At 49.7% G+C, this 19,404-nt stretch overlaps 9 protein-coding genes across 9 annotated transcripts; 4 read left to right on the forward strand and 5 right to left on the reverse strand.

Annotated features, from left to right (window-relative positions):
• Positions 1-1,806: 1,806 nt before the first annotated feature.
• Positions 1,807-3,309, reverse strand: N7508_006928 (GSK family serine/threonine-protein kinase; the record flags this gene model as incomplete). The annotated part of the gene is made up of 7 exons (XM_058464994.1): positions 1,807-1,940; positions 1,991-2,195; positions 2,253-2,446; positions 2,499-2,847; positions 2,902-2,985; positions 3,041-3,213; positions 3,264-3,309. The coding sequence occupies 7 exons, from the start codon at positions 3,307-3,309 to the stop codon at positions 1,807-1,809; spliced, it is 1,185 nt and encodes a 394-aa protein (XP_058318847.1).
• A 2,588-nt stretch (positions 3,310-5,897) lies between these two features.
• tom40 (TOM complex pore protein TOM40) lies at positions 5,898-7,085 on the reverse strand (the record flags this gene model as incomplete). Its single annotated transcript, XM_058464995.1, has 3 exons — positions 5,898-6,005; positions 6,054-6,701; positions 6,774-7,085. 3 exons carry the CDS (start codon positions 7,083-7,085, stop codon positions 5,898-5,900), a joined length of 1,068 nt encoding a protein of 355 aa, XP_058318848.1.
• A 607-nt stretch (positions 7,086-7,692) lies between these two features.
• On the forward strand, positions 7,693-9,976 carry N7508_006930 (bifunctional fructose-2,6-bisphosphate 2-phosphatase/6-phosphofructo-2-kinase; the record flags this gene model as incomplete). Its single annotated transcript, XM_058464996.1, has 11 exons — positions 7,693-7,706; positions 7,892-8,080; positions 8,137-8,172; positions 8,232-8,329; positions 8,379-8,548; positions 8,597-8,677; positions 8,736-8,843; positions 8,892-9,011; positions 9,066-9,440; positions 9,498-9,674; positions 9,725-9,976. 11 exons carry the CDS (start codon positions 7,693-7,695, stop codon positions 9,974-9,976), a joined length of 1,620 nt encoding a protein of 539 aa, XP_058318849.1.
• A 106-nt stretch (positions 9,977-10,082) lies between these two features.
• N7508_006931 (ubiquitin-related modifier 1) lies at positions 10,083-10,531 on the reverse strand (the record flags this gene model as incomplete). The annotated part of the gene is made up of 3 exons (XM_058464997.1): positions 10,083-10,200; positions 10,248-10,412; positions 10,470-10,531. 3 exons carry the CDS (start codon positions 10,529-10,531, stop codon positions 10,083-10,085), a joined length of 345 nt encoding a protein of 114 aa, XP_058318850.1.
• Positions 10,532-10,703: 172 nt separating this feature from the next.
• Positions 10,704-13,185, forward strand: N7508_006932 (Elongator subunit ELP2; the record flags this gene model as incomplete). The annotated part of the gene is made up of 2 exons (XM_058464998.1): positions 10,704-10,832; positions 10,894-13,185. The coding sequence occupies 2 exons, from the start codon at positions 10,704-10,706 to the stop codon at positions 13,183-13,185; spliced, it is 2,421 nt and encodes an 806-aa protein (XP_058318851.1).
• Positions 13,186-13,407: 222 nt separating this feature from the next.
• On the reverse strand, positions 13,408-14,310 carry N7508_006933 (putative ABC transporter; the record flags this gene model as incomplete). Its single annotated transcript, XM_058464999.1, has 2 exons — positions 13,408-14,123; positions 14,175-14,310. The coding sequence occupies 2 exons, from the start codon at positions 14,308-14,310 to the stop codon at positions 13,408-13,410; spliced, it is 852 nt and encodes a 283-aa protein (XP_058318852.1).
• Positions 14,311-14,497: 187 nt separating this feature from the next.
• N7508_006934 (tRNA dimethylallyltransferase) lies at positions 14,498-15,972 on the forward strand (the record flags this gene model as incomplete). Its single annotated transcript, XM_058465000.1, has 2 exons — positions 14,498-14,587; positions 14,650-15,972. The coding sequence occupies 2 exons, from the start codon at positions 14,498-14,500 to the stop codon at positions 15,970-15,972; spliced, it is 1,413 nt and encodes a 470-aa protein (XP_058318853.1).
• Positions 15,973-16,195: 223 nt separating this feature from the next.
• N7508_006935 (DXO/RAI1 family decapping nuclease) lies at positions 16,196-17,753 on the reverse strand (the record flags this gene model as incomplete). Its single annotated transcript, XM_058465001.1, has 9 exons — positions 16,196-16,356; positions 16,407-16,706; positions 16,766-16,936; positions 16,987-17,090; positions 17,141-17,148; positions 17,202-17,229; positions 17,300-17,331; positions 17,382-17,624; positions 17,679-17,753. 9 exons carry the CDS (start codon positions 17,751-17,753, stop codon positions 16,196-16,198), a joined length of 1,122 nt encoding a protein of 373 aa, XP_058318854.1.
• Positions 17,754-18,095: 342 nt separating this feature from the next.
• N7508_006936 (protein GET4) lies at positions 18,096-19,325 on the forward strand (the record flags this gene model as incomplete). The annotated part of the gene is made up of 4 exons (XM_058465002.1): positions 18,096-18,139; positions 18,194-18,450; positions 18,545-18,697; positions 18,748-19,325. 4 exons carry the CDS (start codon positions 18,096-18,098, stop codon positions 19,323-19,325), a joined length of 1,032 nt encoding a protein of 343 aa, XP_058318855.1.
• Positions 19,326-19,404: the final 79 nt, after the last annotated feature.

Genomic DNA, 19,404 nt, shown 5'->3' on the forward strand with positions numbered 1-19,404 from the left:
CCAGATGCTGAAAGAACAGTGGATCTGTAAGGAAGTTTGCGAAGCGAGGGTGACAGCTTGAGAGCTTGAGGTAAATGGGGAGCTCGGAAGGGGGGAAGTTCCGATCCGGGTAGGACTACGCTAGCCGCATTGATCAGTGTATTCATTGAGTTGCTCTCGTACAAGTTTAACGAAATGCTATTTGATCAGTCTTGAACTATTTAAATCCCTTCAATACCCTCATTATCTCTTGAATATGTTCCTATATCGATTGTCAAGGCCAAAATTGAACCTCATGTAACATTATGTTGATAGGGGTTTTATAGAGCTTCCTGTCCTTTTTGTTAGAAATTGAACAAACAGCGGACAGCAGTCTTCATAAGAATGGAAAAGTCTTGTAATATGATCTAAACCATTATTTTCATGTTAAACATTGACTTCCCAGGTCATATATTCGCATTTATCCCTAACTAAACATGCCTATACTCTGACACCCTTGGCCATAATTGTATAATTAAGAATTTGTAACCACGGTTCAAGAGAACATTAATTAAGCCCACTAACGATTAGGTATTTGTCAATAGATCAATGTTTCGTGATTCGAGGTATAGAATCTTGACAGTAGGTATAGATAGAGGATGTAGATCGCTCCCATTCACTGTATACTGTAGATGCAGACAGCTCTTCCCCATCGTCCATCTATATCAGAGATATTTCACGGGCTACTTTAGTGAAAGCTGTTAATTGGAGACTGCCCATGGCACAGTAGAGTCCAACTATGAGCAAAACCACTAGAGTAATATCACAAACGTTTTGCTTATTTGCTTAGTTGGACTACGGGGTCTCCACAGCGCCACAATATCTGTTGCCCCCACTCCACAGCAGGGATATTGTTGACGGCTAGAGCGTGCTGGCTGATCTGTTGGCAGGAAGCTGTTTCTAATCAAAAATTGCATCTTTGGTGGCTACTGTGACTCTTGAGGTTATGTACATCTTCAACACGAATAATGCAGACCATGTACTTCTGGAAAGCATGGTACAAACAGTTCTTATGAGGACTGTACTGCATTCATCAGGGATAGGTGCCTACGTCTTACAAGGGGAAGATGGCCTGTTTGAGAACTGGAATGACATAAAGCTCATGGCCGGTAAGTCGGAAGGACCGGGGAACCAGCCGAGCCCGATGAATCTGATACAAGGATATTGCGAACAAAAAAAAGAGAAGAAAAAAAAAAAGGTCAACGGGGACACAAAGAGAAGAACAAACGGGGTTTCTAGCGCTGCAAGTCGAAATATTTGACCATAACAGAGAAGGGTCCTCCCTGAGAACTGTGTATCCAAAGAAATCCTTAAGATCTCTCATGCATTTGGAGATTCTCCCCTGGGGGTCGAGATATCGGCTTGCTGCGTCTGGGGGTTCCTCTCCCTCGACCGATGAAACTGTGCAGTCTCCGATTCCACAAAGGCAGACGTGCACAGAAAGGGTATCACTTTTTCCTCCCGAGAGCTGTCTCAGACACCTCAAAATAAAACTCCAGGCCATGACCTCCCATTGCATGAAAACCATCAGCCGCCCGAACCACCCCAAAGAAACATAGTTTCCCCATCAAAAGATGCATTTCCCCCACATTCCCCACACCACATGTTTGCCCAAGTTCCATTATGTCTACCGGGGTTGAGGTGAAAAAACTAAGCAAGCCTAGGCGTCACTCAATTCAGAGCCCACTCAAGACAAGATGGAAATTGATGGACAGGTCATCTTCCCATGCACAATGCAGATGGCGGCACAATGGACGTATCCCTCGCGGAGGGCACACAACGGTCAACTCAGTCGAGGTGTGCGATCATTTCCTCCTTGGCGAGGGGTTTGAAGGTATCGAGACCGAGACCGCGAGCCTCGAGTGCCGGGCGAGCGTGAGGGGGAATCAGCTGGTTGTTGAGCTCAGGGGCAATGGAAAGTTCTATCGCATCATTAGTATCAGAATGTTGTATTTTGTTGCAAGTGGCATACCATGTCGTGAAAAGTCGAACAGGGCGGGCAGGTCCTTGGAGGGGTTGTTGTGGTGGCGGGAATCCGGTAGACGGGTGTTCGGGTCGCGGAGCTCATCGAAGAATGGATGGCACATAGCCTCAACCGCCGACAATCGTTGTGTCGGAGTGTATTCCAGAAGGGCAGAGATGAGGTCGATAGCCTCTGGGGGTGCCTTGCGGAAGACCTAGGTGGCGTCAGTGTTGTCGCACACACTGTGGGAGGATGGACAGATGGAAAATACCTTATTGAAGGGATGAGGTTTAATCTGAGGGAACTTGTGCTCCATATAATTGGGGTTCATGGTGCGGATCTGTTCCCGAGTAGGTGTGCCCAAGACCTTGATGATTTCCACGAGTTGGTCAATGCCCGATTCACCGGGGAAGAGGGGTTGTCCCAGCATCAACTCTGCCATCACACAACCAGTCGACCAGACATCTAGATCACACGTTAGATGATAATAAATTGGGAGATGAAAAGGAATATGTACCAATCTTTGTTGTGTAGTTGGTTGCACCAAAGATCAACTCGGGCGCTCGGTAATAACGAGAGCAAATGTAAGAAACGTTGGGCTCATTTTCGATCAAAATCTTGGCGGAACCGAAATCGCAAAGCTTGAGAATACCACTGTTGGGATCCAGAAGCAAGTTTTGGGGCTTAATGTCACGATGGCAGATACCCTGGGAGTGGATGTAGGCCAGCGACCGGAAGAGTTGGTAGATGTACAGCTTCACCTCCAGCATGGGCATGGTCGACTTGAGCTTGTTGAAGTAACGCGATGCGCGGTAAACGGTCTCTGGGACATACTCGAGGACGAGGTTGAGGTAGACTTCATCTTTCTGTTGGAGAAATCAGCCCACTGAACGGGGGATCATGGGGGGTCCAGCACATACCCTGTCGCCGTTGGAGTAATAGAAGGCCTTGAGTTCGACGATGTTGGGGTGGCGCACGATCCGCATAATCTGCAGTTCACGGTTCTAGAGATGAAACGGTTAGTGAGTGGCATGGGAAGCTGTTTCCACGATGCCGTACCTTGAAGCGCTTATCCTGGAGGACTCTCTTGATGGCAGCATCCTCGCCGCTGGGAGCCATCTTGGTCTGGAACACGACACCGAAAGAGCCATTGCCGACGATCTTACACTGTGTGTAGGAGATCTCTTTGGCCTCGCCAGTCAGTCCGTCTTGGACCTTCTCCTTGATGACCTCTGCTCGGACTGTTAGCTCCGACCATTGACCAGCGATGAGGGGACCTTACCACCCATGCGCAAGCTCGGGAACAACCCGGGCCGACTTTGTGACATCACGAGTAGATGGGGATAAGAAGTTGTAAAGATCACGAAGGGACCGTTTTGGGAGAGGAGGGGGGGGGGGGAGTGGAGTCAAGAGGGGGGAGAGGGCCAAGAAAGTTGTAGAGGAAGAAGAAGAATGAGGGAGAGAGGTGGGCAAATGGTAGGAGAAAGATTAACCAATAAGAAGGACGTGGGGGGAAGGAGTAAAATTGCGGGTTGAAGGTTTCCCCTGGGGTATTCACGTAAACTACCACTACTAAGACCACCAAAAATAGGCAAAGAAAGATGATGTCGGGTGACCGACTGTGATTTTCTCTGGAACTTGTCTGATTGGCCAGTTCGACTTATTCGTCTCGTGATGTGAGGACGCTTGGACCAGTCATGACCATACGTGACCGTATTGTATTTCATTTACCGACATATTTACTTCTTCACCTAGAACCTATTAAATAGCTCAACATACTTGATGAATTGACTCGGCCCGTACGCTCGGATTCTCGGATTTCTCTCTGGTATGTGGCCCAAGAATGTGCAAGTACCCGGTCAGGTACCAGCTCCTGGCCTAAGGCTGCGGCCCGGCCGTTCGCTCAACTTGGCCCTTGCGCATGAAATGCACCTGGCTGAAAAGGTTAACGTTGAGAGAGCCAAGGTATGGTATTGTAATGATAATCAGTCCAACATATATCAACTCAACTTAACTGTACATCTAATTAGTAGCTTTGCTTACTTAGTTGTACTCACACCTCAATTCCTACAGCTCCTACAACCCCTACATTACATTGCAATTGACTACGAGCAGACCACGATGACATCACAATCTTACTCACCTGACCGATGAGGGGTGGCATATCGCCACAGCTCTAGCTGTCATGCGACATAAGACTTGCCCCTAACCCTCACGGGACAAATGACGCCTCAAAGCCAAGGGATCAAAACCATGCTGTCATATCCAGGACCACGCACCAGTACGACCACAATCGGGATTCCGATCAGCTCGGGTCTCGGCAATGCAGCTCAAGATCAGTCCGATATAGATCAATTCACTACTTCCTACTCGCTAGCATGGATAGATCCAATCTAAATTAACATCTATATCTACATCTACCAACCCTGGACCGTATAGGTAAGAGTGATAGGTCAGTCTTACACGTAGTACCGACGTGGTACGAGGCCCAGGATGCGAAGCCGAAAATGGTTCCTGGCCCAAGCCCATCCCGTTGGCATTGGCATGATGTTTAAAATATGCATATGCAAAAGGAATGTCTCTAATCCGGCATGGATGGAAGGAAGCAAGGAACGACATTTCTCTGTCAGACACGTGGGCTATTAAGCAACGACATGCTACACTGTACCTGTTAGGCTTCCCGAGGAATTCGGGAATACAGCAACTAGCTACCGAGATATCAATCTGAATCTGTCACAATATATCAAGTTCCTTGATTATAACATATACATATCCAGAGAATACAATGTAATACCGGAAGCGAAAATGAGCCGTTTGACCCCACACACACTCGGGCCCCTTAGGAAATGAAATGAACTCGGGGATAACTTGAACGCTACTCTTCCAGGTAACTCCATAAGCGAACAGGGAACATGATGTCACAGTGGAAACTGATAGTCCATTCAAGTCCCAAGTACGAACCCAAAGCGCGGTACTGCCATGCCCAGCCAGACCCAGCCACACCAGAAGCAGCGACTACTGCACCTAATGCAAGACCAGGTTGAGGTTGAGGGGGCTATCGAGTATGAATGGAGTAAGTGGCTGACCCCAACATTTACTGGTTTCCATACCGTATACGGTAGAAACAGGAACATGGAGACAGAGTACTAGTACTTGTACTGAAGCTGGAGGCTGGATGCTGGTACATGCTGTGGGACTGTAGACCATTTTACCGAGAACTTTAATAGTGGAGAAAGAGATGGGAGAGGATGCATAAGACTGGAGTCTCTCGTTGGGTACGTTTCTCCAGTGTCCACTGGAGTGGAACTGAGGCACTTGCCCGGTCACCGCTTTGGGTTATGCGGGCAATTCTTTGTCCGCCTTTATATATTGACCAGGCATCTATCGGCTTTGTCTACAGAGTACTGTCTTGGAGGATTGACTCTGAATTGCTTTGATACAGTTCTATTGTAAAAAATATATGTGGTTTAGAAGCAGGTCTCACTCCTGCTACTGTAGTACTCTACATGATGCAATACTGTAGTAAACATTGATAACATACTAGTTTACAATAGATTCGGTTTCAAAATTGTTTTACATTGGCCCGTCTATGATGCGAAAACATAACCAGAGCTCTCCACTGGCGCGGCCATGCCTCGCTATCCCAAGACCCAAACACGGCCATGGCTGAACTGAAAGACAGACCGCTCCAAGCGGTCAGAGATGCAGCACCGGGTGAAATCAAAGAAACGCAGTGTGAATCTATACAAAAATATTTGAATCTCCAAAGCGCCAAACAACCGCCTACACCAGTAACCCACATTCAAAGGATATACCGAAGAGACATCATGTCGTTCCAGACGATGGAGAGGAAGAACTACTAAAACAGGGGGCGAAAGAGTTATTATCTCGAGGGGTTAGAAGGGGAGTTGGTTCCTTAGAAAGGAGGAGGGATCATGGCGGCGGGGTCAGCCTTCTCCTGCTGCTCCATCAGGTCCTCGCCAGCAAGCTCCAGGGAAACAGCGAGACCGAGCTTGGCGGTTTGCTAGAAATAGTCAGTAAGAAATTGTCAAAGAGAGACCAATGTGCTTACCTTGGGGTGGTCAATCTCTCCAGCGAAGGAGAGGGAGAGAGGCATGGCAATGCGCTTCTCCAGGAGGCAGCTGACCTTGCCGGCACTGTCGACCTGGGCACGGAAAGAGGAAGCGCGGAAGTCGTACTTGGCGCCAATGGCAGTGGTACCGTCACGGGCAGGGCCACCCATCATGAGAGTAGCGGGGCTAGGGGCGAGTTGGAGGTTCATGTCAATACCGGCCTCAACACGCTCGGACAGCTTGCGCCAGTAAGTAGCGTTGAAAGTGCCCTGAGCCTGGAGCTGAGCAGTACCAATCCAGTCGTCACCCTTGTACTTGGCGGAGTAGGAAAGAGCAGTCTCGGGGCGAGCGGTGATACCCTGGCGCTGCCAGATAGCCTCGAATCCGAGAGCAAGACCGGGGGTGATGGACTGGAGGTAGCTACCGACGAAGATACCGGTCAGACCGCCCTCGAGGCAAGACGGGTTGAAAGCCTTGAGGGAAGCGGAGAAGTCGCGGCCAGTGTAGTCGTTATCGATCTGAATCAAACCCTGGGCACCACCATTCATGACCTGAGCGTTGGTCTTCGTGACGAGAGCCTGGTTCCAGCGGTAGTTGGCGACGGCGGCGAGAGATCCGTCACTGCCGAAGTTGCCCTGCATGAAAACCTATTGGAAAATTGAGGCGTTAGCCACTGACACTATGAGTTCTCCGGAGCGGAGGTGTCGTTGAAATCTTACCCTGGGGTTTCCGAACATGGCGGAGAAAGCATAGGGAGGCAGGTTGCCGGAGCCGCCCATGGAGAACGCGTGTGAAATTCGGAACAGAGGGGACATGCCAAAGACCTTGGTCAAGTCGGCGCGGAGGCCAGAGAACATGAAGTTGGTCAACAAAACATCCTTCTGCACCTCGCGAGCGAGGTTATCGACCGTGCCCGGGTTGGGCAGGTTGAGCATTGCCCTGCGATCGGAGAAGGAGTTGTAGGCATCGCTGAGGGCAGCAGCAGCGGGGTTGTCTGTGACAAAGGCTAGGGATGATGTGAAGTCGGACATTTTGGAGAAATGTGATAATCGTTGACAAAGGTATTAGGTGTCGTCACGCGAGGTCTGTAGACTCGAGGAAAGGAATTGGGAGGTAAAAAAGAATTGAGACCAGCCCGAGGATCTGGGACGAACAAACGTCTCAGATGACCTTGATGAAATAGCTGTAAAGGGCTGTGTCTGATGCGCTCAGGAGATAGTAAGGGAAGCAATTCAAGACTTTCGGAGCTGTGAAAAATGCAAGTCACCTGCTGCGTCTTTGGTCTCTACCGGCAACCGTCAACTCGGGCCTTCCCGGTTCAGCGGATTTAGATCAGTTAACATATAAGTTCACTGTATAAACTCTGTTTGTCAATTGTAAGATTGATATCTTCTTTGTTGTCGGACTCCTGGGTTGTGCTGTTTGGGCTGCGAGTGCCTGAATCCCAAGGCAACGACCTTGTCCCTGTTCACCGGGTCCACCTCATACTCGATCGATTGCCTATACCGCTTCTTGTCTTGTCGCGGTCCTTGCTTTCTCTTCTTTGTGAGACTCGATATCTCTGTTGCTCCTCTGGCCACTTGCAGTCCTAGTGCATTGAGTAGTCAAGTTTGTGATCTTCCTTCATCTCATCCCACCATGGACACGTTACTGTAAGTTGCCCCCTCCCTCTGCGTTGCGGAATTGTTTGGTATATTACCATTGCCTTGTCAACCCTCGAGGCTAGAGATAAGAACGTGGTTTTCTCTGTTTGCTGTTTGCTATTTCTCGTTGTTGGAAGTTGGATCTCAACGAAGAATCCCAGCTTGTTTGTTGGAGCTGGACTGACATCATACAGCACCGCTGAGATCGTGGCCAACTCCCCACAATTTCGCCGCAAGTCGTCCATCTTTGTCGATGCTATCCATGACTTGCCAGAAAAGGCAGATCTTGCGCCGGCCCAGTTGTATAGCACAGAATCCGGTCGACTTTTCCATTCGGGTCGCATTGTGATCATTACTGTCGGCTTACCTGCAAGAGGTAAAACGTATGTCCATGGCCCCAATTGAGATTGGCCTTGTTCACAGAATTGACACCTGGTAGACATATCTCCGTAGCATTGGCTCGGTATCTGAGATGGTACGTTTCAATCCTGTCCATTTGGGTGTTACCAAACGCATGCTGATGTAAAACGATAGGCTTGGTGTCAAGACCCGAATCTTCCATCTGGGCGATTATCGTCGTGCTACGATTCCATTTGGCGAGGATATGCCAGATGATTATTTCTATGTCAATGGTGTGTATGGGATTCGTGCTTACAATGACAGTACTGACATCTTCTGAAGCAACGGCCAAGTCTGTTCTTTTGCGCCAAAAGATCGTAAGAAAATGCCGAGAAGATATCTACCACTTTTTGAACCACGAAAATGGACAAATCGCTATCTATGATGCCGTCAACCCACTTGCCTCCGGACGGCGCTCGTTGGCCAAGGAGTTCGCAAAGCATGATATTGAGGTAGATCTGACAGCCCATTTCCCGTGACAGTGGCTGACTCCTCACTAGACCCTGTTCATTGAGTCCTGGTGTGACGATGAGCGCATTATTGAAGAAAATGTTCGCAGAGTCAAGATTTCTTCCCCTGACGTGAGTACCTTACTATTGATGCTATCTGCTCAAAGCAAGTCCTGACGTTCTCGACCAGTACGTCTCGTGGAGCTCGGAAGACGCCGTGAAACATTATTTGAACCGCATCTCTTCTCGCATTCCCCAATTCCAGACCATGGAGGAAAAAGACTTGAATTACATCAAGGTATGTGCCATTTGCTTTTTTGATCCTTTTCTTACTAAACATGTCTAGATGATTAACGCTGGCGAGAGACTTGTTGTTAACAACCGAACCTTTGGATATCTCTCTAACCGTATCGTCTTTTATCTTCTGAATCTCCACATCAAATCGCGACGGACTTACTTTGCTCGAGTAGGTAATGCCCTGTCAATATGCCTTTCACACAAGTACTCACATACTATATAGGCTGGCGTTTCGCTAGACGCAGACTCCTACAAAGCCGATGCTTCGCTGTCAGAGCAAGGAGAAGACTACGCCAAGAAGATGACAGCTCGTCTGTTGGCTCACCGAGAAGAAGAGAAGCGAGCAATGATTGAGCGGGGAGAGACCGGCTATGAGTCCAGACCTATGAAGGTGTGGACCTCTACTCGACGCAGGACAGTGGAAACCGCCAAATACCTCTATGATAACGGCTATAAAGTTCGACAAAGATCTCAATTGAGCCAATTGCATCCTGGTGTCTGCGAGAAGATGTCCGAGAGGCGCATTCGAGCTGAGTTTGGAGATGAGGTAGCCAAACATGAACTTGATCCTTATCACCACAGATACCCTCGTGCAGAGGTAAGCATCACCCTAGACTTGGAACTGACTAGGTGCATTGCTGACAATTCTCACTAGTCGTACCATGATCTGGCTGTCCGCCTTGAACCTATTATCCTCGAATTGGAGAGAGAACAAACTGATCTGCTCATTATCGCACACGAAAGCGTTCTGAGGGTTTTGTATGGCTATCTCATGGCTTGCAATGCTGCAGACATTCCATTCCTCGAGTTCCCTCGTGATGAGATCATTGAGGTAAATTGACATTCAAACCAATCATATTCTCCGGCTAATCAACTATGTAGATTATCCCTGAAAGCTATCAGAACGAGGCCCAGCGGATCCATATCCCTGACCTCCCCGAAGAGATCATTCCCGCCTCCCCTGAGGACCTGAAGATTCCCGTGCCTCCGAGTGGTGTTGTCTCGCCAATGCAGGGGTTAGGTAGTCCAGAAGGCCAGGGGACCCCTCAGAGTGGTTTCCGAACGCCGAGTGGTATCCGAACACCCCGTGAACCCGAGAGGATCTCACAACAGCACGTTGAAGACGTGGTCTAGGTGATATCCCATAGTCCCGCTTGGTAATAGAGCACCCATTATTCTTCGAGTTCTTACCACGCTCTTTCGCTCTTTCTAACAACATCATTGCGAAACAATTCCGTCTTTAGCCACCATGTAAAGTCGAGACAAAGACAATGTTGTCTCCCTGTTGCAGTTCATATGTTTCCTCGCCTTCGAGTTCCCAGTCGGCATCGTTGATGAGTACGAGAATGCCCGGTCGTCTGTGAAGCCATTAGCTATGTTTGAATAAAGCTTCCTAGTCACTTACACATTGTCCTCCATGATAAACATGTCTGTCCTCTGGTCCTTCATGAGGTTGTTGACCAAGTATTTAAGCAAGTATGAGATGTTCGGCCGGCTGCCGTCCTCCAGTTGAGCTGGCAGAATGACTTTATGCTTGCGCTCATTCCCAAAGAGCAGTTCTAAGCCTCCACTGTATAGCCGGTCAGCAAAGTCATGCATTCACTCATTCGGGGAGAGCTTGACGCACGTAAACTCAACGGTGATGGAGACTGGAAAGACACCCTGTGCCGTAGCAGAAGAATGGGCCATTGCGAAAGTAAAGCAGGAAAGAGGAGTTATAGCAATGTACAGAGTAGGAAGAGAGATGTGATGGAGGGGCTAGGCGGAGACAGAAATCCTTATCGATAAGCCCCATTAAGAAATTGCGGATTGTCTCCAACTTCTTCTATAGACAACAAGGATCGGAGGTTCTCAATTCGCCATGGTCGCTGTCACCACCGATTATATCAGTGTTGGAGGAAATAGACACCCTGGAGCTGCACAGTGGGATGTCCAGACAGGCGTGTTGGCCTTTGGCGCAGACAACAATGTCGCCCTGTGGGATCCTCTAGTATGTCCATTGAGAGCTGTCGAGTATCGAGAGACATGGAAAAGCTGACAATACTATAAAGGACAAGCATGATCGAGGAGTCTACGCTCTACTCGTCGGACACACCGATAAAGTCAGCGTCGTTCGATTTTACGCATGCCCCTCCTCTGGAACGAGATTTCTTTTAACCGGCTCCGTCGACCGCACGATACGTGTATGGCGAATGAAGAATGCCGACTCGCGCAATTATATCCTTGCAGCTACCCTCGAGGGCCACACGGGGTCAGTGAATGCGATTGCTGTTGCAGAGGGAACGGATATTATTGCGTCGGGCGCGGCCGATGGAACGGTTCGCATTTGGAGAATCAATGCGCAGTTTGAGCTGAAGTGCGACTTGATCGAAACGATTACTATGACACCGCGGTACTTCCCGCTTACTCTGTCGTTGCAGGGTCTCGAGGGCTACTCGGACACACCTTTAGTATTGGCGGTTGCTGGTACGACAACTAAGGTGCAGATTTTTGTATCGGAAACCTCCGTTAGAAAGCCTGAGTTTAAGCACCGTGCTACTCTCACGGGACATGAAGCCTGGATTCGGGCTCTTTCATTCACTGTGGACAAGCAGAGCAAGGAAGGCGATATTCTGTTGGCATCTGCTAGTCAGGATAGGTACATTCGTCTTTGGCGGCTGCACCGGGGTGAGGCGAATGCCCCTGGTCCAATTGATGAAGCCGACCCCCTGCTTGGAGGCATGGAGCCAACACTTTCGAACAAAGCCCATGAATTCGAAGCGCACGGTTCGAAGTACTCCATGACATTTGAAGCTCTTCTCTTCGGAAACGAGGATTGGATTTACACCACTTCATGGAACCCTGATCCTAAAAAGCAACAACTTCTCTCCACCTCTGCTGATAACACCGTCACGATCTGGGAACAAGATCAGGTATCTGGTGTCTGGATGTCTGCAGAGAGAATGGGAGAGATCAGTGTCCAAAAGGGATCCACTACCGCAACTGGTAGTGTTGGTGGATTCTGGATTGGTCTTTGGTCCCCAGACGGAAAGCAAGTGGTGAGTCTCAGTCGGACAGGCAGCTGGAGAGTTTGGCGACAGGAGTCGGATTCGGACCTCTGGGTGCAAAAGTTCGGCATTTCAGGCCATGTGCGCTCATCTAACGGCGTTCAATGGGATCCCACTGGTGGATATTTACTCTCCACTAGTTCTGACCAGACTACTCGGCTGCACGCTAAGTGGCTACGGGACAACATCGGTTCATGGCATGAGTTCTCTCGTCCCCAGATTCACGGTTATGACCTAAACTGTGTTGACACACTGGGCCCTTCGCAATTTGTTACGGGTGCGGAAGAAAAGCTTTTGCGCGTGTTCAATGAACCTAAGCCTATTGCTGACTTATTGGAGAGGCTTACTGGGTTCAGGCAGTCGAATGGTGAGAGCCTACCAGACACAGCTGAAATTCCAGTATTGGGTCTTTCAAATAAGGCACTTGGAGACGAGGCCCCAGTGGAAGAGGAAGATGCAGAGGAAGCCAAGCCAGAAGTGCCGTCTGCTTCTGCCTCCTTGGCTGTCAACCACCCGCCCTTGGAAGACCAGTTGTCTCGTTACACACTGTGGCCAGAGCACGAGAAGCTCTACGGTCACGGCTATGAGATTTCGGCAGTGGCTGTCAGTCATGACCGTAAGCTCATTGCAACTGCTTGCAAGGCCAGTTCGATCGACCACGCAGTCATTCGTCTCTATGATACATCAGACTGGCACGAGATCAAGCCTTCCCTCACCGCACACTCTTTAACAATCACCGATCTCTCATTCTCCGACGGTGACCGCTACCTTCTCAGTGTTGGCCGAGACCGACAATGGGCTATCTTCCAGCGGAGTGATACCGAGCCAACCACATACAATAAACTCACCGCAAACCCCAAGGGCCACTCTCGGATGATCCTGGGAGCAGCCTGGGCCCCGGTCACCATAGACCATGTCTTCGCCACATCCGGTCGTGACAAGTCCGTGAGAGTCTGGCAAATGTCCGAAGAGACCTTTGTTTGCAAGACGACCGTGGCCTTGACCTCAGCGGTCTCGGCCATTGCTTTCCTGTCTGTAACATACAAGGGATCGTTCATTCTTGCAGTGGGCGAGGATACCGGTGTAATCTCCATTCACCGAATCGCCGCAGACACTCTTGAAGCACAGCATATCGTGACAATCAAGAAAGAAATCTCTCCCTCCAGGGCGATTACTCAACTATCGTGGCGGCCAGTGCCGACCACCGATGTGGACAGGAGGAATCAGTTCGAACTGGCAGTGGCAAGTGAAGACACGTCCACGCGCATATATGCTATCTCGAACATGCTCTCATGACTTGTACATACAAAAACAAAATCTTCTTAGCCCCTTTATGAGTCATGATGGTTGAAAACTCCCAAGTGTTGAATAGACCCGCCTGTATATCCAGATGCCAAAACATAAACCCCGCCATGCCTCGTGGTTGAACCCTATAAATGTTGAACAGCTTATAGTCCAAGGACTTCCTGCATCATTGAACCGATAAAAACATAAAAAAGGCAAATAAGTGAAGATCGACTACTTCGGAGCAACCCTCTCCAAGCCATAACCCCCAATGCCCTCAAGATACTGGTAGGTCTTGCCCTGGTTACCATGCCCATTGCGAGGCCCCCTAGCCTGCATATCTTCCTTAAGCCACTTAAGAACCAACTCACCAAGTCGGCTATTCTCAGAGGTCCACTCAGGCACCTGCTCATGGAATGACTCAACAGTACCAAATGCCTTAATCTTACCCAAATGCATATGCGCCAAGTGAGTAGGCCACTGCGCAAGGTTATCCAAGATATGCGTAGCATAAACAATAGTGCAGGGACGGGTCTCCGTCTCCCGCTTAAGGAACGCAAGGAAGTTACTCCGAGACAAGAGATCCAAATCGACAGTAATCTCATCAAGAAGCAGAACCTGCCAGGGCCGCAACAGGCCCATGGCAAGCTGAACGCGGCGGCGTTCACCATCCGAGACGGCGTGCATGCGCCAGCGCATATCAATGTCGAGGATATCGATTAGCTCGTCCCGTCGCTCTGGGTAGGCATTGCCGCCGACAGAAGCTAGGAGGGTGGGCACGTCGATGTCTGTGCGGACGATGCTGTTTAGCACCCACTCGACGCCGAGGTAGGTTACTCCTTCGAGGGTGTCCTTGAAGGGGTCCTTGCCACCCACGGCGATGGTGTCATTGGGAGCAAGACGCTTCCCTGACAACAGGCGGAGGAGGGTGGTTTTACCCGCTCCATTTGCTGTGTGCTTGGTTAGACTTTGCTATTTGGGAGTGAATGGAGTTCATTTACCGCCAATCAGTAGAGTCCGGCTTCCAGGAGGAAGACTCATTTGTACATTTTCCAGGCCATCGGAGCCATCTTGGAATTTGTATGAGAGGTTTTGGACCTCGATGCCTGGAAGAGGGTTGGAATTGGTATCCGCCATTTTGAGAGAAGAACAGGTGAGTCACAAAGTAGAAAGTATATGGAAAAAGTAGAGACAAGAGTCAGAGTCAGAGGAAAGACTATCTAGACCACATTTATACTAGTTAGTTGTGTGAGACACGGATGAGGTAACCCGCCCGATAACGATAACATCTTTTTTCTCCCTTCCTCATGTTTTGCGCATCGGAATGCTCTCTGGCTTCAGGTCTTTTTGGCACCGTCGAGCAATGGATCCTCTCATAGCCGTCGTCGGCGCTACAGGGACAGGCAAGTCCAAGGTAAGAAACCGACCACCCCGCACCTCCAACTCCCTCCCGCAGTGACTGATAAGTATAGATAGCTTGCAGTGGACTTAGCCTCCCGATTCAATGGCGAAATCATCAATGGTGATGCGATGCAGATGTATCGCGGTCTGCCAATTATCACGAATCAAATCCCAGCCGAGGAACGAAACGGCATCCCCCACCACCTACTCAGCTGCATCGATCTCAACGCCGAGGCATGGCGCATAGGAAACTTCAAGCGAGAAGCGCTACGACTCATCGACGATATCCGGTCGCGTGGAAAGCTACCAATTCTTGTCGGCGGCACACACTATTACACCCAAGCGGTGCTGTTCAAAGACCAGCTCGTGGGGGAGGGAGCGGACGAAGGAGACGCCGAGGCAGGACAAGAGCTCGAGTCGACCTCGCAGAAATGGCCGATCCTTGACGCAGAGCCGGAAGTCATGCTGGAGGAATTGCGCAAGGTAGATCCGGTTATGGCTGCTCGATGGCATCCTAGAGATGGGCGAAAGATCCGGCGGTCATTGGAGATCTACCTGAAGACAGGGCGGCCGGCTTCGGAAATCTATAAAGAGCAGATGTCGCAGAAGGAAGAAGCCGTGCAGAAGGATGAGGGTCTACTGCGGTTTAATACGTTGGTCTTTTGGGTCCATGCTGAAAAGAAGATCCTCAACGCGCGCCTGGATGCGCGTGTCGATGATATGGTCGAACAAGGCTTGATGTCTGAGGCGCAGAAAATGTCGGACTATATCCATGAGAAACACTCTCAAGGTGTTGAAGTCGATCAAACGCGCGGAGTTTGGGTTTCTATTGGATTTAAAGAATTGGCGCCTTACTTTGAGGCTGTTCGGAATGGGGATCTCAGCGAGGAAGAAATTGAAAATCTCAGGCGGACATCTCTTGAATCGATTCGAACGGCCACTCGACAATACGGAACCTCTCAAGTCAAATGGATCCGCAATAAGCTGTGGCGCGCACTTTCAGAATCTGGAAAGACACATTGTTTGTATCTTCTGGACAGCTCCAATATCAGCGAGTGGAAGAACTGCATCACTGAACCATCGGAGCAGCTTGTTCAAAAGCTCCTTCGGAATGAGCACATGCCAGATCCCAAATCTCTCTCCGAGCTGGCGAAGACTGAGCTCAGCGCAAAGGAAGCACAAGGGCGGATCAAGACCCAGACAGAGATTCTGAAGTGCTACACCTGCGACCACTGCAAGAAGACCATGTCTGGTGAGGACCAGTGGAACATTCATATCAACGGAAGTCCTCACAAAAGGGTGCTTCGGGCGGGGAAGAAGAAAGCACAGCGCGATGCTTATTTCCGACAGAGAGAAATGGAGGAGAAGCAGAAGCAGATTCTCAACCCTGAATTATGATCATTGCATTGCATCGGCGGACGCCGTGGACATATTAGCGACTGTTGATAACAATACCCAATTTAAGACAAACCCCGATTCTCCTGCAGGTGGAATTGGCAAACCAATTATAATACATCCCCGAAAACAGTTCAGACAGAAGAAACGCCTTACTGTCCGTCTTCAGTTCAAATTGGAAATTACTTCTCGCGAGTAAAAACAATAGTAATACATGAAGGCCCAATCATGACTCCGTAGACCCAGTAGCTGTTCGCCAGGCTTTGAAAGCAGGCGAGAGGATATCACCATGCCCTTGTTCTTCAACCTGGAAAACCTCAATGACAGAGGATTTCTCCTGTTTCCGGATCCTCCATGTTCCCTCGCGGTGGATAGTCTGCTTGAGCCCTAACAACTTGTTAGTAATGCTCTATTTCCCATCGGGTGGAAATACTCACAGTCCAAGAATGCACCAGCGAAATTGATACAAATGTTCCCATCCCAGGTGCGTTTGCCGACACTCTGTACTTTTCCTGGAATACTTGCCGTATCGAGTTCCTCAAGGCTATGACAGATACCATTTTGATCACGGAATCCCACGATGATTTTGGGCACACCCAGCAAGAAGGATTGAGCCCAGAACTTGAGTAATTTCCGCTCATACTTGAGCATGTCGCGGTCGTTGCGAATTTGAGCTGATGTCTTCAGCTCAACCCAGTTAATGGGTTTTCCTTCTTGCGATGGTTTGCAATCCCAGACTTGGGGATGTCAGTGTCACCGATCCTGAATGTATTATAGGGGGGTGGAATTAACATACTGGCATCTACTTCTCCGCCGAGAACCATGCGCGTATTCCCGATTCCGGTGCGGACGACGGAACAATACTGCGCGGCGTTGTTCACGATATCATGCTCGCGTCTCTCAATCTCTTCGCGGGTTGATTCATCCCATGGCTTGCGGAGTACAGCCAAGTTTTCGAACTTGTAGCCTATCCCTAGGTTAGTGAAGTAGAGCTCAGGGCAATGGTTACTAACGTACCCCAGTACATCATCAGCTCTTGTGGTGCCATCCCAGGTGGTGATCCTCGCTTGCGCTGCAGCTCTTTTTGTAGATTCTTGTACTCGTTGTTCTCTTCGATGAAACTATCACTAGTCAGTATTCACACTGTGGTTTTGGAAGATTGAAGACGCACATGGTGCCCTGGACTCCTCGTTAGACCATTGATACTAGTCAATTTGACGTTGATTGCTTACCTGGAAAAAAGTTGCGTTCATCTCGAAGCTGGAAAGGCATCAAGGTCAGAATAGAGCTCCCATAGAGCTCCCATTTTAGAGGATAGGTGTATACATACCCATCATTGTTATTAAATGGAGCAGTCAAAATCTGTACAACTCAATTAACATTCGGTCAATTCACACGTCGCTTCAATATACCTTGGTCATCATGCCTCGCCAAGTGACGATATCAACTTCACATTTCTTCTCTGTGGTCTTCTCATGAGCAGCAATGGTATCCAGCAAGGCATCCAGGTGCTCATCTGGAGCATCATTGAGCTTCTGGAACGTATCGTAGCCCCGGTTCAAATCTGCCGGCAGAGTAGGCGTGTAGTAGAATGCCATGGATGAATCACCCAGCGAGAACCGGCGCTCATCATCATATGAAAAGCAGGCGATTTCCTGGTACAACGTAAGCCAGTTGTCTCAGTATCTTTACATTGCGCCTTGACTTACCCTCGGTCGCCGGATGGAGGTATTGGCACCGCCGAAGCGGTGCAAGGGTTGAATGTCAAAGCTGGACCTGTTCATGATTCTGCAGGCATGATCAAGGAGGTAGAAAGATGGGCGCTATAAATCACGACCAAGCCAGACGTATAGTCGTGTAGGATGCGCGTACCCGCGGTGGGATCCCTGGCCGGAAACGGTGATAACAAATAGAGCCTTGCCCAACTAAAAACAACAGTAGCAATATGAAACCCAGGCGCAGGACAAGCCGAATCTCATAGATGGAGAGATGACGGAGAGATGTTCTTTGGGCCGCGTCCCCACCAAATCTCAGCCAACTCCCCGCGAACGTTCTTGCACAACTGCTTCACGTTGAATGCCTCTTGATTTCTTTCGATTCTTGGCGATTGTATTTCTAACCTGACAATGTCATCCCGCATCGATAAAACGATCGCCCGCCAGCGGGAAAAGTGAGAATCCCAGGCCATGCCATTCGCCTCAGTCAGTCTGACAACGTTCTTTAGGATCGCTTCCGGCGCCTACTACGAAGCTCACCAGCAACTACGTGTTATCGCAGTCCGATACATCAAGCAATCCAACTACGATGCCGCTGCAGAGATCTTGGCCGGCGGTGCGAAGGAGCTATTGAAGGCCGGTGCCCAGCAGGGTGCTTCGGCAAGTGGCGGCGACTTGGCCATTATGTTGGTGTTGGAGGTTTACAACAAGGCCGAGTGGGAGATCGCAGGTGGCAGCAATGATACGGAGGGTCGTTTGCGCAAGAGTAAGTGAATCAAGAGTCCGCTGGGTTAATCCATTGGCAAGCTCAGGTGTGGCGCAGAGGCAAGGTTGCTAACTTGAGGTTTGCAATTCTACAGAGCGTCTGATCGAGCTGCTGCGCGAATTCCCTTCAGAGGAACCTACACGAAAGAGGTTTATTCAGGAAATGATTGGATGGAGTGGAAAGTTTGGACCATTGGAACGGGGAGACCCAGAGCTGCACCACGCTGTTGGCTCAGTATATGCTGAAGGTTGGTGATTCCGCCAAAGAAGCATTACTTGGATCCTAATCTAGCCTCAGATAATGAGCCCTATGATGCCGAGAAACATCTCATCCTCGGAACCTCCGAATCCGCAGAAACCCTCGCAAAGCTCGAGTACGAGTGGTACACCAACGATGAACCACACACGGCCGCTATCTATGCCTCGCGCGCGGTCTTCCCATATCTCCTCACCGGTAACATCCGCAGCGCCAACAAAGCCCTCCTCATCTTCACCTCGCGCCTTTCCACAGCCAACCCCTCCCTCGGCGTGCAGGATATCAGCAGTGCCAGTTCCGATGCCCGGGTTTACCCAGCCCTTCCATTGCTGAACTTCATCAGCTTGCTGATGTTGACCATCCAGCGTGGAAGTGCCGATCTATACAAGCAGCTCACTGCCCACTATGCGGCGCAGATCAAAGAAATTGGAATCTGGGATGATGCTCTGACTCAGATTGGCGAGCAGTACTTTGCCATTAAGATTCCCCGGCAAGGAAACCCCTTGATGGATATGATGAGCGGTATGTTATTCGGAGGAGGCCAGGGTAATGCCGGGAGACCGCAAGCCCGAGCTGCGAAGAAGGTCGAGGCACCGCCTTCAAGTATGGAGCTTGATTAAGCACCCAAATGTTCTTAAGCCAAGCCTTTGCAGTGAACATACCCAACTGATAGTGTAATGAAACCAAGATGCATGCCAT

Source organism: Penicillium antarcticum (assembly GCF_028974205.1).
Source record: "Penicillium antarcticum strain IBT 31339 chromosome Unknown utg000006l_segment0_segment0, whole genome shotgun sequence".
NCBI lineage: Eukaryota > Fungi > Ascomycota > Eurotiomycetes > Eurotiales > Aspergillaceae > Penicillium > Penicillium antarcticum.